At 54.2% G+C, this 11,115-nt stretch overlaps 1 protein-coding gene across 2 annotated transcripts; it reads right to left on the reverse strand.

The window, feature by feature from the left end:
• Positions 1 to 40: 40 nt before the first annotated feature.
• Positions 41 to 7,865, reverse strand: ADCYAP1 (adenylate cyclase activating polypeptide 1). 2 transcript variants are annotated; one of them, XM_036406336.2, is made up of 5 exons: positions 7,793 to 7,865; positions 6,356 to 6,463; positions 4,356 to 4,490; positions 3,784 to 3,879; positions 41 to 2,830 (listed from the first exon to the last, which is right to left on the reverse strand). In XM_036406336.2, exons 2-5 carry the CDS (start codon positions 6,454 to 6,456, stop codon positions 2,644 to 2,646), a joined length of 519 nt encoding a protein of 172 aa, XP_036262229.1. In that variant the 5' UTR covers positions 6,457 to 6,463; positions 7,793 to 7,865; the 3' UTR covers positions 41 to 2,643. The 2 variants fall into 2 exon arrangements, with proteins under 2 accessions (XP_036262229.1, XP_036262228.1); XM_036406335.2 differs by lacking the exon at positions 7,793 to 7,865 and adding an exon at positions 6,819 to 7,478.
• Positions 7,866 to 11,115: the final 3,250 nt, after the last annotated feature.

Here is an 11,115-nt window from a genome sequence, read left to right on the forward strand (position 1 = left end):
GTTAGGTTCTAGATTTCTCTCCCCCAAACATTAGACGAAATTGCATTGTTTACAAAAATTTATTAATACAAACTTTACACACTTTATATAACAGTTATCAAAGTCCTAGTTATAGATATCATGTGTGTAATAATACTTTGTTTAAGTTCTTTTTATATTCATTTGCACACAAAATAAGTTCTCCAAGACTAACATCTACCTACTATGACTGTATCTCGAATCTGCTCAAATTTTGGTAAGGCTGTTGGCGTTTCTGGAAAAAAAAAAAAGAAATCGTACAAAGGATAATAACCTAGGTGATCACTTCATAATGCTTGCGACTAGCCACTGAACTCTAACTGATAAGGTCATAAACAAAACGTCAAGAGAGCCCTATGTCATTATACCACAGTCGACACAAACACAGCGCACTCTGCCCATGGCCAAAGAACAGAAGGACGACTAAAACGCAAGCCGATGTGTTGCAGCATCGTAGGGCCACTAAATGCCATCCGTGAACTCGTGGCGATTTACAAGGTGAAGAGAAGGCACGAAAGCTGCACACTGCGCCCCGCGTCCCCGCGCCCCGGGAGCGCGCCCGGGCGGGCCGGGAGCGCGGCCGGAGCCCGCGGGGCAGCGCGGGCGGGCGGTGCCGGCAGCGAGCGCGGCCCGGACGGGGCGGGCGGTGCCGGCAGCGCCCGCCCGCCCCTACGGGCTCTGCCCGGCCCGCTCGTCCTGGCCGGGGAAGGAAGGTTTTACCCGCGAGGGTTTGCTGGGGGGGTTGGGGGGTTGCTTTCCGGCGTCTTGGATGCAGGGCTCGTTTTGTCTTTGGAAAGACTCCTGAAAGGTTTGTGTGGTGAGCTGGAAGGAAGCGGGTACCTACGTGTCCTCCTTCGCTCCCGGCCCGGGCGGGGGACGGGACCAGCCCCCGGGCAGACGGTAAGATAGGAGTCCGTACATAGAGAGATGAGGTGAAAATGGTTTATCTCGTTAGAAACCGGACCACAGGTGAACACTACACATTCTTTTATGACAAAAGTTTGTTTTATGAAATAAATTTTACTAAGCAATAAGCCAGAATGTATAAAAATACATTTTACCTCCAAACTCAATAAACAAGGAACAAAACTTTCGTAGTAGTGCATAATTCTTTAGTGGTAGCTACAACAGGGGTTCCTAAACTTGTACAATAAGAGCTTGCATAAAACAGAACAAAGGAGTGAGAGAGCGTTCACAATCTTTTTTTTTTTTTTTTTTCCCAAAAAGAACATAACCCAAAAGGTGACTCAGGTGGGTTAAACAGAGCTCGGAAAAGTTCGAAGAGAGGATGAGAGGCGGGAGGTCCTACAAGAAAAAGCAATCAAAGAAAAGAGCAACTCCGACCGAAAAATGCAAAGGCGAGAACCCTGCTCATTATTACACATGATGAGAAGCATGGACAGCACTGGAGAGTAACACACTGTACTTTGCATCCAGGTCCAGTACCGAGCTGCCCGGGGCAGTTGGGTAGCGGATCAGAGGTGGGATCGCCTCGTCTTACCTCGACCCTTGCGGCACCGGCTCCGGTACAGGCTCCGGCCCCGGGGCGCGCCGGGGGTCGCCCCCGCTCACTTCCCCACTCTTTCCAAACGGGTCCTGTCTCTGCTTTGGCTTTGTTCTGCAACTCTGCCCAGACAGCCAGAAGAGCAGTGCACGGGGCTTAGTACTTACTGCCCTTGCTGCTGGTTCGGGATTTGGGGGTTGGGGTTTTAAGTTTGGCTATTTTTGGTTTTGTTTTGAATTTTTTTTTTTGTTATTATTATTTTAGTTTTGGGTTTTTTAACTATTTCTCCCTCCAATAGGCAACAGAGATGCACAATTTGGATCGAGCTGTTGTTTTCACAAGATAATTATCCTCTAAGCTCATTGTTTGAGGATACACTAATAGAGATATAACTGGAATCAAAGAAAGCAGGAGAGAAAAAAATAATAATCGAAATCTAGAAGAAAGGGGACGCTGCCCCTTCAGAGAGGCTAGTGGCAAAGGAGCCTGCCTTGAGACTCACCAGGGGAAGAATCTGCTTCACCAATTCTCCCAAATCAATTTCCTCATAATCCCCCTGGGAGCAGGTCATCCTCCTCTATATACAGTAGCAAATGGTGAAAATTAATGTCTTCGACCCTGTCTCGGATAAAAATACTATCCTTTTAATTTCTGTTACAAAAATAGGAGTAATATTCAAAACAATGATTGTCTCTTTTTTTCTATTTATTTTATATAAAAACATAAACAGCTCAGGCGAATTCTTGTTCTTGTGCAGGCTTTTCATGAAGAATTGTTCTTTACTATTCTTAGTAGTATTTATATATATATATTTATATATTATATATAACTTAATGATTGGTCCACAAAGTAGATCTGTGCGTTTCTCTAGTGCTTTTTGTACAAAAGAAAAACAATATTATTATCAAAATATTCATTTAATGGCTTTACTTCATACATAAATACATGTTTAGATAACACAGGAGCGGTGATTGTTCAGTCAGTTTGGAAATGACTTTTGTTTTTGTTTAGATTTTGTTGTTGTTGTTGGGTTTATCTCTCTCTCTCTCTCTCTCTCTCTCTCTCTCTCTCTCTCTCTCTTAGGACTTTGTATACACAGGAGTGGCTGGTTACTCACATCGCTACAAATACGCTACTCGGCGTCCTTTGTTTTTAACTCTTTGTTTATACCTTTTCCCCAGGACGGCTGCTAAGTATTTCTTGACAGCCATTTGTTTCCGGTAGCGGCTGTAGCTGTCCGTGAAGATGCCGTCTATGTGCCGCTTGGTCAGCGGTTCCGCGTCGTCCCCCAGGCCGCCGCTGGCACCGCTGCAAGCACCGAGAAGCACAGCTGCATCAGGCGGGGCCGCTCCGCCCCCCTCCGCGCCCCTCCGCACCGCCCCCTGCCCCGCGCAGCCCCGCGCCGGCCGCTGGCCCCGGCGCAACACGTTGCGCGCAAGATGCGCGGGGAGACAAAGGCCGCGCCGAAAGCCGCTCCCGACGCCGTGCGCGCAAGCGGCGGCGGCGGCGGCGGGAGAGACAATATCTCCCCGCCATGAATTATTCATTGCGGCCGCCAAAGCTGCTCTCCCTGGGGCTTCATTAACGTGTTACCTTCTGCCGAGGGGCAGCGGGTGGCACCGGGCTCGCCCGTGCCCCGCCGGCGGCGGGGAGCCCCAGGGAGCCCCGCCCGGCAGCTGGGGGCGCGCAGGGCTTCAACCGAGCCTCGGCTGCTGCAGCTGAGCCCTCGATCATCGCTGTCGATAATAAGCTGCTCCCCCCAGCAAACCGTAAGGGCTGCCCAATTTACTAATTTTAAATCGGCTGACTATAAAAATTTATAGAAACATATAGGTAGATAGATTGATATAGATAGACATAGATATAGATGTAGATATAGATATAGACACAGATATAGATATAGATGTAGATCTAGATATAGATATAGATGTAGATCTAGATATAGATATAGATATATAGATAGATACACATGCATGTGTGTATATATCTATATCTAAATATATATATACACACATATACATCCGTATGCCCGAGCGTAGTAACCCAAACAAGCCTCCGCGAACACCCGCGCTGACAGCCAGGCTCACACCGCGCCGGGAGCGGCCAGGGGCAGCCGGTGCTCGGGGAGCCGGACTCCACCAGCCTCATCGCGGGCGCAGCGCGATCCCGACCCCGGCCGGGGCAGCTTTGTTCCCCCCCAGCCGCGGCCCTTCCAGCAGCACCAACGCCCATCGCGGAAAAGAACAAGCAGAGAGCCTTACCCGACCCGCTTAGCCATCAGTGAGTGCAGATATTTCCTGGCGGATAACTGGCCCAGGAGTTTCCTGTAGGCTTTGTTGAAGATCCCATCGGCGTGCCTGGGCAGAGGGAAGAGCCCACGGGTGAGCGGCGAGGCCCGGGAGCGGGCTGCGGCGGGTTGCGGGAGCCCGGGCGGGAGCGGTGACCATCCCTCTCCGCCAGCGAGCGGAGGGCGGCATCTCCCCGCGTCCCCCGGGACCCCTCGTCCCCACCCAGATCCCTCCCCGCCGCGCTCGCTCGGTTCCGCGCCGGCCGGGCATTCCTGCTCCGTTTGCGGGAGCAGCGCTAGCCCTCCTCGGCGCGGGCGGCTCCCCCGCTCCCTCCCCCGCGCTCTTGGAGGTAAGGCGGCTTTTCCATTTCTTCTGAGCTTTACACTGGGCAGTATTGTCGTTCGTTTGGGTTCGGGATTTTTATTTTGATGTTGTTGCTGTTTTCTTGTTAGGTATCATTACTATTTTTCCCCCAATCGGTTCTGCCAGACCCGTTTTTCTCCCTACTCCAAATTCAGGCCTGACACCCCGCGAGTTGCAGTCACCTCTTTTCCGGTGGGTAATACAAGGTGTACATCTCGCCGATCACGGAGGACGGATTCGCTATACCGAGGGGCTCTTGGTCGTAGGCGAAGTCCTGCAGGGTGTTCCCGTCCTCGTCGTAGACTTCATCCTCCAGCCTGGCAACGAGAGCAGCAAGGAAAAGGAGTCAGCCGGGCTCCGCGGGGCGCTCCGCTCCACTCCCCGCTGCCGGCTTCCGGCTGCCTCGGTGGCCACCCCTCGGCGGAGCCGACCCGGGAGCCCCGTCCGACTGCCCCATCCCCTCCTGCACCCGCCCGCTCCCCATCCCCGCCCTCTCCTCTGCGGGGCAGGACCGCGGAGGAGGGAACACACCCGCCGTCAGACGCGCTCCAAGAAAGCCCCCAAGCATCGCCCCCTCCCCCCGCCCTCCGCGGCCCACGCCCGGCCCGGGATGCATCCCCTCTCCGCCACCGCCGTGGCTGCTGCTTCCCCGGCGGAGCGCACGCCCAGGCGCGCAGGCTGCCGCGCACACACGCGTTTGTGTGCCAGGGGCTGGGCTGGAGCCGAGCAGCCTCCGCGGCCGAGACGAGGCGGTGAGCGGCAGCCCCACCGGCGGGGACCGCGCCCCGCTCCTCCCCGCAGCGCCCGCCGGGACCGGGGGGGCTTCGCCTGCTGTTTTTCGTTGAATGGTGCCTCTGCCCTTTGAGATCTCGCCAGTTTTGTGCGTGTCCCAGCCCTCCCAGCCCCCGCTCTCTGCCTCCCTCTCTGCAGTACGATGTAGGTCATTGCACGTTACAGGCAGCTATTTTTGTCTGTGAGCTTTAGCGGAGGTATTAATAATAGATGCCGCTAAAGTGTTTCACTCCTGCTAATTCAGGCGCTTGAATGAAGAAAGCCGGCTTGCTGCCGGCTAATGGCCCCTCAGGCCACCGAGCCCGCTGCCCCCTAGCCGCACTGCCCAGGAAGATGACGGGGGCTGCTCCGACGAGCTCCCGGTTACTGCAAGGACACCTCGGAGCCCCAAAAAGGACACCCACCTCGGACAACCTTGCGCTCCCGGCATCCCCCCCATCCCCCTTCATTTCCGCACACCGCACGGCAGTGACCCCCGCAGGGCACCCCGGAACAGAGCCAAGCGCCGGTGGAGCAGGACGACAGCACCGAGCCCAAAACTCCCCCAAGCCAAGCAGCACCGGTCGCCCGAGCTGGCGACAAGCAGGGTGAGAACAGGCTGCCAGCGGCCGTCCCGGACTAGGCGCCCTGAGCCCCCAGCCGCAGACCAGCGTAGGAAACTCCCTTGTGCTTGTGCCTCTGGGTGTCCTCCACTCCTGCCCCAAACACAGAGGAATTCAAAGCTCCCAGCTGGAAAGGGACAGCACAGGCATCAGCCTGCGCTGGAGCCCAGCAAGACAACTTCGAGCATAGAAAACCAAACAACCTTGTGCCAGCCCCTTTCCCTCTTAGGAAAGGGAAATACACAGCCAGGTAAACAGGGGAAGACACAGAATCCCCACCAGCTCCAATCCCGCTACACGAACCGTGACAGCTCCCGCACGCTTGCAGACACCGGCGCACCCGACCCCGCGCCCCGCTCCCCCTGAGCCGGACAGGCGACGCTCACCCCGGGCGAGCTGCGGGCAACCAGAGGCTGCCAAGGGCCCCGCAGGACAGGGGGCAGACGGGAGAGGAGCTTTTGGGCCCCGTCGACACGCAGCCAGGACCTCGGCCCGCTCCCGCCGACACGCAAAAGGGCAGGTCCCCCCGCTCTCGGGGACGCCAGCGGGGACAAGAGACCGTGGGTTACAGTGCCGGGGTCCCGAGGAGCGGACCTGGGGGATGCCAGTGCTGCAGCCGGTGGAGGGGGTGGGCGCACAGCCCAAGTGGAGGGGATGTCCTTTGGTAACTCTACTCTATATACCCTCTCATTTTCCTCCCCGGTAAGATTCCGCTGCCCTTAGCTAAGCTGGGGCTGAGGGGGGCTGAAATGATCCCGACGGAGCTCCCGGACAGCTGACGGACCTACCTGAGCGCCGGGTACTGAAGTCCGGCCGCAGGTGAGCAGTAGACGCTGCAGTGCATTATTATGCCATAGACCAGAAGTGCTAAGATCGCTTTGCTACACATTGCCACTCTGTGCGGGAGGGAAAAGAAACTGCTGTGAAAAAAAAAAAAAAAAAAAAGCGAAAACAAACAAACAAAAAAAAAAACCACCCAAAAAAACCCTACCACTAACAAAAACCCAAAGAAACCACCCCACGGCTAACCAACACCCTGGCCTCGCCTGCCGGAAAATGAGGCAGAGCGGCCCCGGGGGACAAGAAGCGCCCTGGGCAGCCGGGTGCCGGCGCGGAGCGGCACGGAGAGGAGCGGAGCGGTGCCCGGCGCAGAGAGCTGCGGCCGCCGCCCGCCCCGTCGGTGCCCGCCCGCTCGCCCGCCCGCCCCGGGACCGCTGCGGGAAGGCCCGGCGAGCCACCTCGTGTCCTTACCATTAAACTCTAGACACCCGGCACTGAGAGCTTTGGCTGCGAAACTACAACGGCAGGTCTTGGGGGAGAAAAAAAAATAAAGACCCAAAATGGGGAGGGGGAGAGAAATCGAGCTCTCTCCCAAGTTGCGTCCAAAAGGAGTTAAAACCCTCGTGACATCGCCTCTCCTATGGGCGAAGGACCGGCGGGATTCAGAAGATGCAGAAGCGGCAGCAGTTAGTTTGCTGGTTTTAGGGCTATCCACTCCAAAAAGAAAAAGAGAGACAGGAAGGGGGAAAAAAAAGATAAAGGAAAAAAGTTTGCGGGCAGCAGCACAGATCTGGAGTGGAGTCTACAAGGGAATTGAGAAAGAGAGATGGAGCGAGATGTCGCCGGAGAACGGAGCGCTGGGGGAGAGGGAAGAGAGCGAGCGAGCCCGGGAGGGAGCGGAGGCGGGAGCCGCGGGCTGGCTGCGTGCGATGTTGTCTTCCCCAGATCTCTCCCCTCACTGAGCGCCTTCAGCCTTCTCTTCTTCTCCTGCTCGGTGGCTCCAAACTTGACCAGCCTTCCGCAGCCTTCCGTCTGATACGCAATTAGCAAGAAAATCTTTGCAAACACCCCGCTTCGGCAAGAGCCCTCTTCGTAAACATTTGCCTGCTTGTTACCTTAGAGGACGGGCAATATTGTTTGTTGCCCCCGTAGTGGTGTCCGGATTTTTATTCATGAATCAAATGCCTTTTTTTTTTTTCCTCAGTCACGTAATAATCGGGTATCAGAAAAGACGTCACCACCCCAATTCCTCAAGGAACACAGTTCTGTGTCGTCCTCAAAGATGAGCTTATCAGGAGTCATAAAGCTTCTCATAAACACCAACTCACACTTCCTCCCCCCCCCCCAAAAAAAAAATAGAAAAAGAAAACCTAACAATCAAACAAACACGCAGAAAAGCCCCACCGCACAAACCTAAAAGGATGTTCGCCACAATAAAGTTTTACCTGACGTGGGAAGGGAAGCGGAGGAGAGCAGCGAGGGGTGGGGTGCGGGTCCCCCGGCGTGTTGGGCTCCCCCACGGCTTTCTCCGGGTCTTTCCGCGGGGCCAGCTCACCCCACACGCAGCCCGGGGCCGCCGCTGGGCGCAGGCCCCGCGGAGCCGCCCGGGCTGAGCGCGCAGGCGGAGCAGCCCCGGCGCGGAAACCCCCACTTCCGCGGAGATTTAAGAATTTAAGTGCCTAATTTTTTTTTCCAGGCGCCCCATTTATTTTTTCCTTTTTTTTCTTTTCTCTTTTTTCTTTGTCTTTTGTTTTTTGTTTGGGGTTTTTTTGTGGTTTTTTTTTTTAAGGATTATTAATATTGTTCCCATTACACAAGGCATCCCTCCCCGGGAAACCAGCAGCGGGGTGACCGCTCTGCGTGCATTGAAGCCGCGGGGCGTAAGGGACAAGCCCCACGGCCCCGCCGCAGGGAGGGTCCCACGCTCGGCCGGCGCTGCCCGGGGAGGAGGGGGGCGGCTTTTCCCCTCACTCCCGTGGCCCGACCCTTTCGTCTCTCCGCCTTGTGCAGAGACAGATGTGCGGCTCGCAGCACTTGGCAGAGAGGGAGGGAAGAGCATCGCCATGAGGGAAAAAAAAAAAAAAAAAAAAAAGAAGAAGTTGATTTGCCGGAGGGACCGGGAAGGAAATCCCTTCTCTGGGGACTTCCCCGCCACCGGAATAATTTTCCCCCGAAGTGATGCGCCGGGCGCGGGCCACCGGCGGGCTCCCAGCCGCTGCAATTGCTGCTTGTCTCCGCACTCCCCTCCCTCTGCGACCGAAAATGTGCCCTTCATTTCCGAGAATTACCCAAAGAAATACAGGCTTCAGGAGCCATTACTAGACATTTTAATTATTGGGATCATAACCAGAGCGTTCAGGAAGCAGCAATAATATAGTTCTCCTGTTTCCTATTTGAATGGGTTTGGTGTAACATGCTTGGATAGGTTATTTGAGCCCAAATCGATTTCTCAAAAACAACAACAACAAAGAACACACCATACAATTACATTCCTATTACGGTCATTTAAGGTTTCAATATTTTCCGGAGATAAAGGAAATTTGACGTGAATGAATGATTCCCGTAGAAATGCCCAGCGACGCGATCCCGGGCGGGGATGCGGGACTAGGGACGGAGCGGGACGCTGTCACCGTTGTCATTCTGTGCCGGGCCTTTCGGGCCGGGAAGGACCGGCTGGCAGGAGAGGGAACGGGGCAGGGCAGGGCGCCCGGCGGGGCTGCCGGGGAAGCGGTCACCCCGCCGCTCCCGCCGGGGAAAGGGTCACCGCTCCCGGTAGGAAAAGGGGCATCCCGCCGCTCCCGCTGGAGTAAAGAGCGAGAGGTGACCCGCCGGAGCAGGGTCACCCCACCGCTCCCGGTAGGAAACGGGTCGCCCCGCGGCTCCCGCCGGTCCCGCACCGCGCCGGGGCTTCCCCGCCGCGCCCGCGGCGCGCACGGTCCGTGAGCGGAGGGCGCCACCGCGCGGGCAGCTGCGCGCCTGCGGCCGACGCCGCCGAGCCGCCGTCGGGCGCGCCGGGGCTGCCCCGTGCCCCGGCCGGGCTGGGCTGGGGAGAGCGCCCCGCGCCCGGCCGTGAGAGCGGCCAGCAGGAAAGGCGGCCCGCTGCTCATCTGCACCGGGCCTTGGGGCTGGTGGGGTTTGTGGCGGGGTTTTTTTGGTTTCTTTTGTCACGGCTCGGCGGTAGCAGGGGTAAACACGGGCTTTTCTAGAAACCTGTGTGGCCAGGACTGTGTGAATCACGTCAGGATGAAGGCTTGAACGCACACTCCGCCTAAACGACAGGAAAAAACATTCCTTCTCTCCAAAGAGACGAGACACACACAGGTAATACATTTTAAAGCTGTGGCTGTTTTCACTTTAGAAAAGCTACTTTCAGCTACTTTTGATAGATACAGCCGCATTTCCTGTCCTCCATCCCCACTCCCCTAGATCCTTACAGAAAGTATGAGGATGCCTGGAATAGCAGGCATTAGCAGCACAGAGGTAGAGACACCCATAAAACCAACCTGAAGCTACAGACCCCACACAGAGACCCTATGCCACCCTGGTGGCGCCGTGCATGCAGCAGCAATGTCAGGATGGTTTGCAAAAAATGCATCTCCTAAGCTGTCACTTATGGCGAGTGAGTAACTCACACACAGTTTGTACCAATAAAAGTTTCCTAGCAGCTCAGTCTACGTCACAGGGGTGTGTGTGCAAAGTGAATGTGATTATGACATGACTGCGGTTTAGGCTGAGGAAGTAAAGGTTCTAATCTGGTCTCTGCGTACAAGTAAATTTCTCAATAACTGTCATTTCAAGGCTGAGAGGGATTTAAGGTATATAATTCTTGCCTCTAGGGCAAATTCCTAAGGCAGCATCTAAAGAAAAGCAGGGGTTTTTTTTATTGGCAGAATTTCTTTCATCTTCCCTGTACTAGCTTAAATTAGACCTTTTAATTTATCTAAGTATTCTATTTTAAATACCTATTTTATTTAACTAGAGCATTATAAATCTATAGAAGTTTCTAGGGGAGTTTACATTCTGTAAGCCTTGTCAAACCCGACTGCAGCTGACTGCAACTGACTGCTGGAAACCTTGCTGCTATAGTTCTAATTCAAAGGAATATATTTCATCATGTACCATAATGGGCATCTTTTCGACTCCTCAGAAACCCCTTTTTATATTTATACATATTTTATAAAATATACTATGGGTAATTTATCAAACTGTCAGGAAGCTCTATTGGTCCATAAAGCCAGATATCTCATACACAGTGGTTGGATGTCCAGCCACTATATTCATGTTTTTTCAGTATATCCCAACTTAGCTGCATATTTTTAAAAAAACTGGAAGAATTTATGTACATGGAATACATAATTTTATCATGAAAGGACACGTGTACTTCTGCCAATATAGAAAAGGATGCTTCTCAAAAGCAAGCAATCCTGCCCAACCAGCTGTCTCTCTCTCTCTGACACTCTGACACACACACAGATTATGGGTTTACCATCTATTTTGTACCTATCTCTGCCAGGCCTCCTTTCTTATAGAAGTGGCTTGGGAAACCTATTGCTCACCAGTATGGCAATGAATACTTCTCTGCACCAGTTTCACAAATGTAACGCCAGCCTTCACTTTTTCTTGGCTTTCCTGACTCCTCTTCCTCCCCAAGGGCCAGCTCCTGGGAAGGATGAACTTGTCAGAGGGGAGATTAACCCATCCATTAAATCATCCAGCTGTAGCTGTGGTCATCTGAAAAAGACTGATTAGAGATAGCCTGGCAGCAGAA

This window comes from Molothrus ater, chromosome 1 (assembly GCF_012460135.2).
Source record: "Molothrus ater isolate BHLD 08-10-18 breed brown headed cowbird chromosome 1, BPBGC_Mater_1.1, whole genome shotgun sequence".
NCBI lineage: Eukaryota > Metazoa > Chordata > Aves > Passeriformes > Icteridae > Molothrus > Molothrus ater.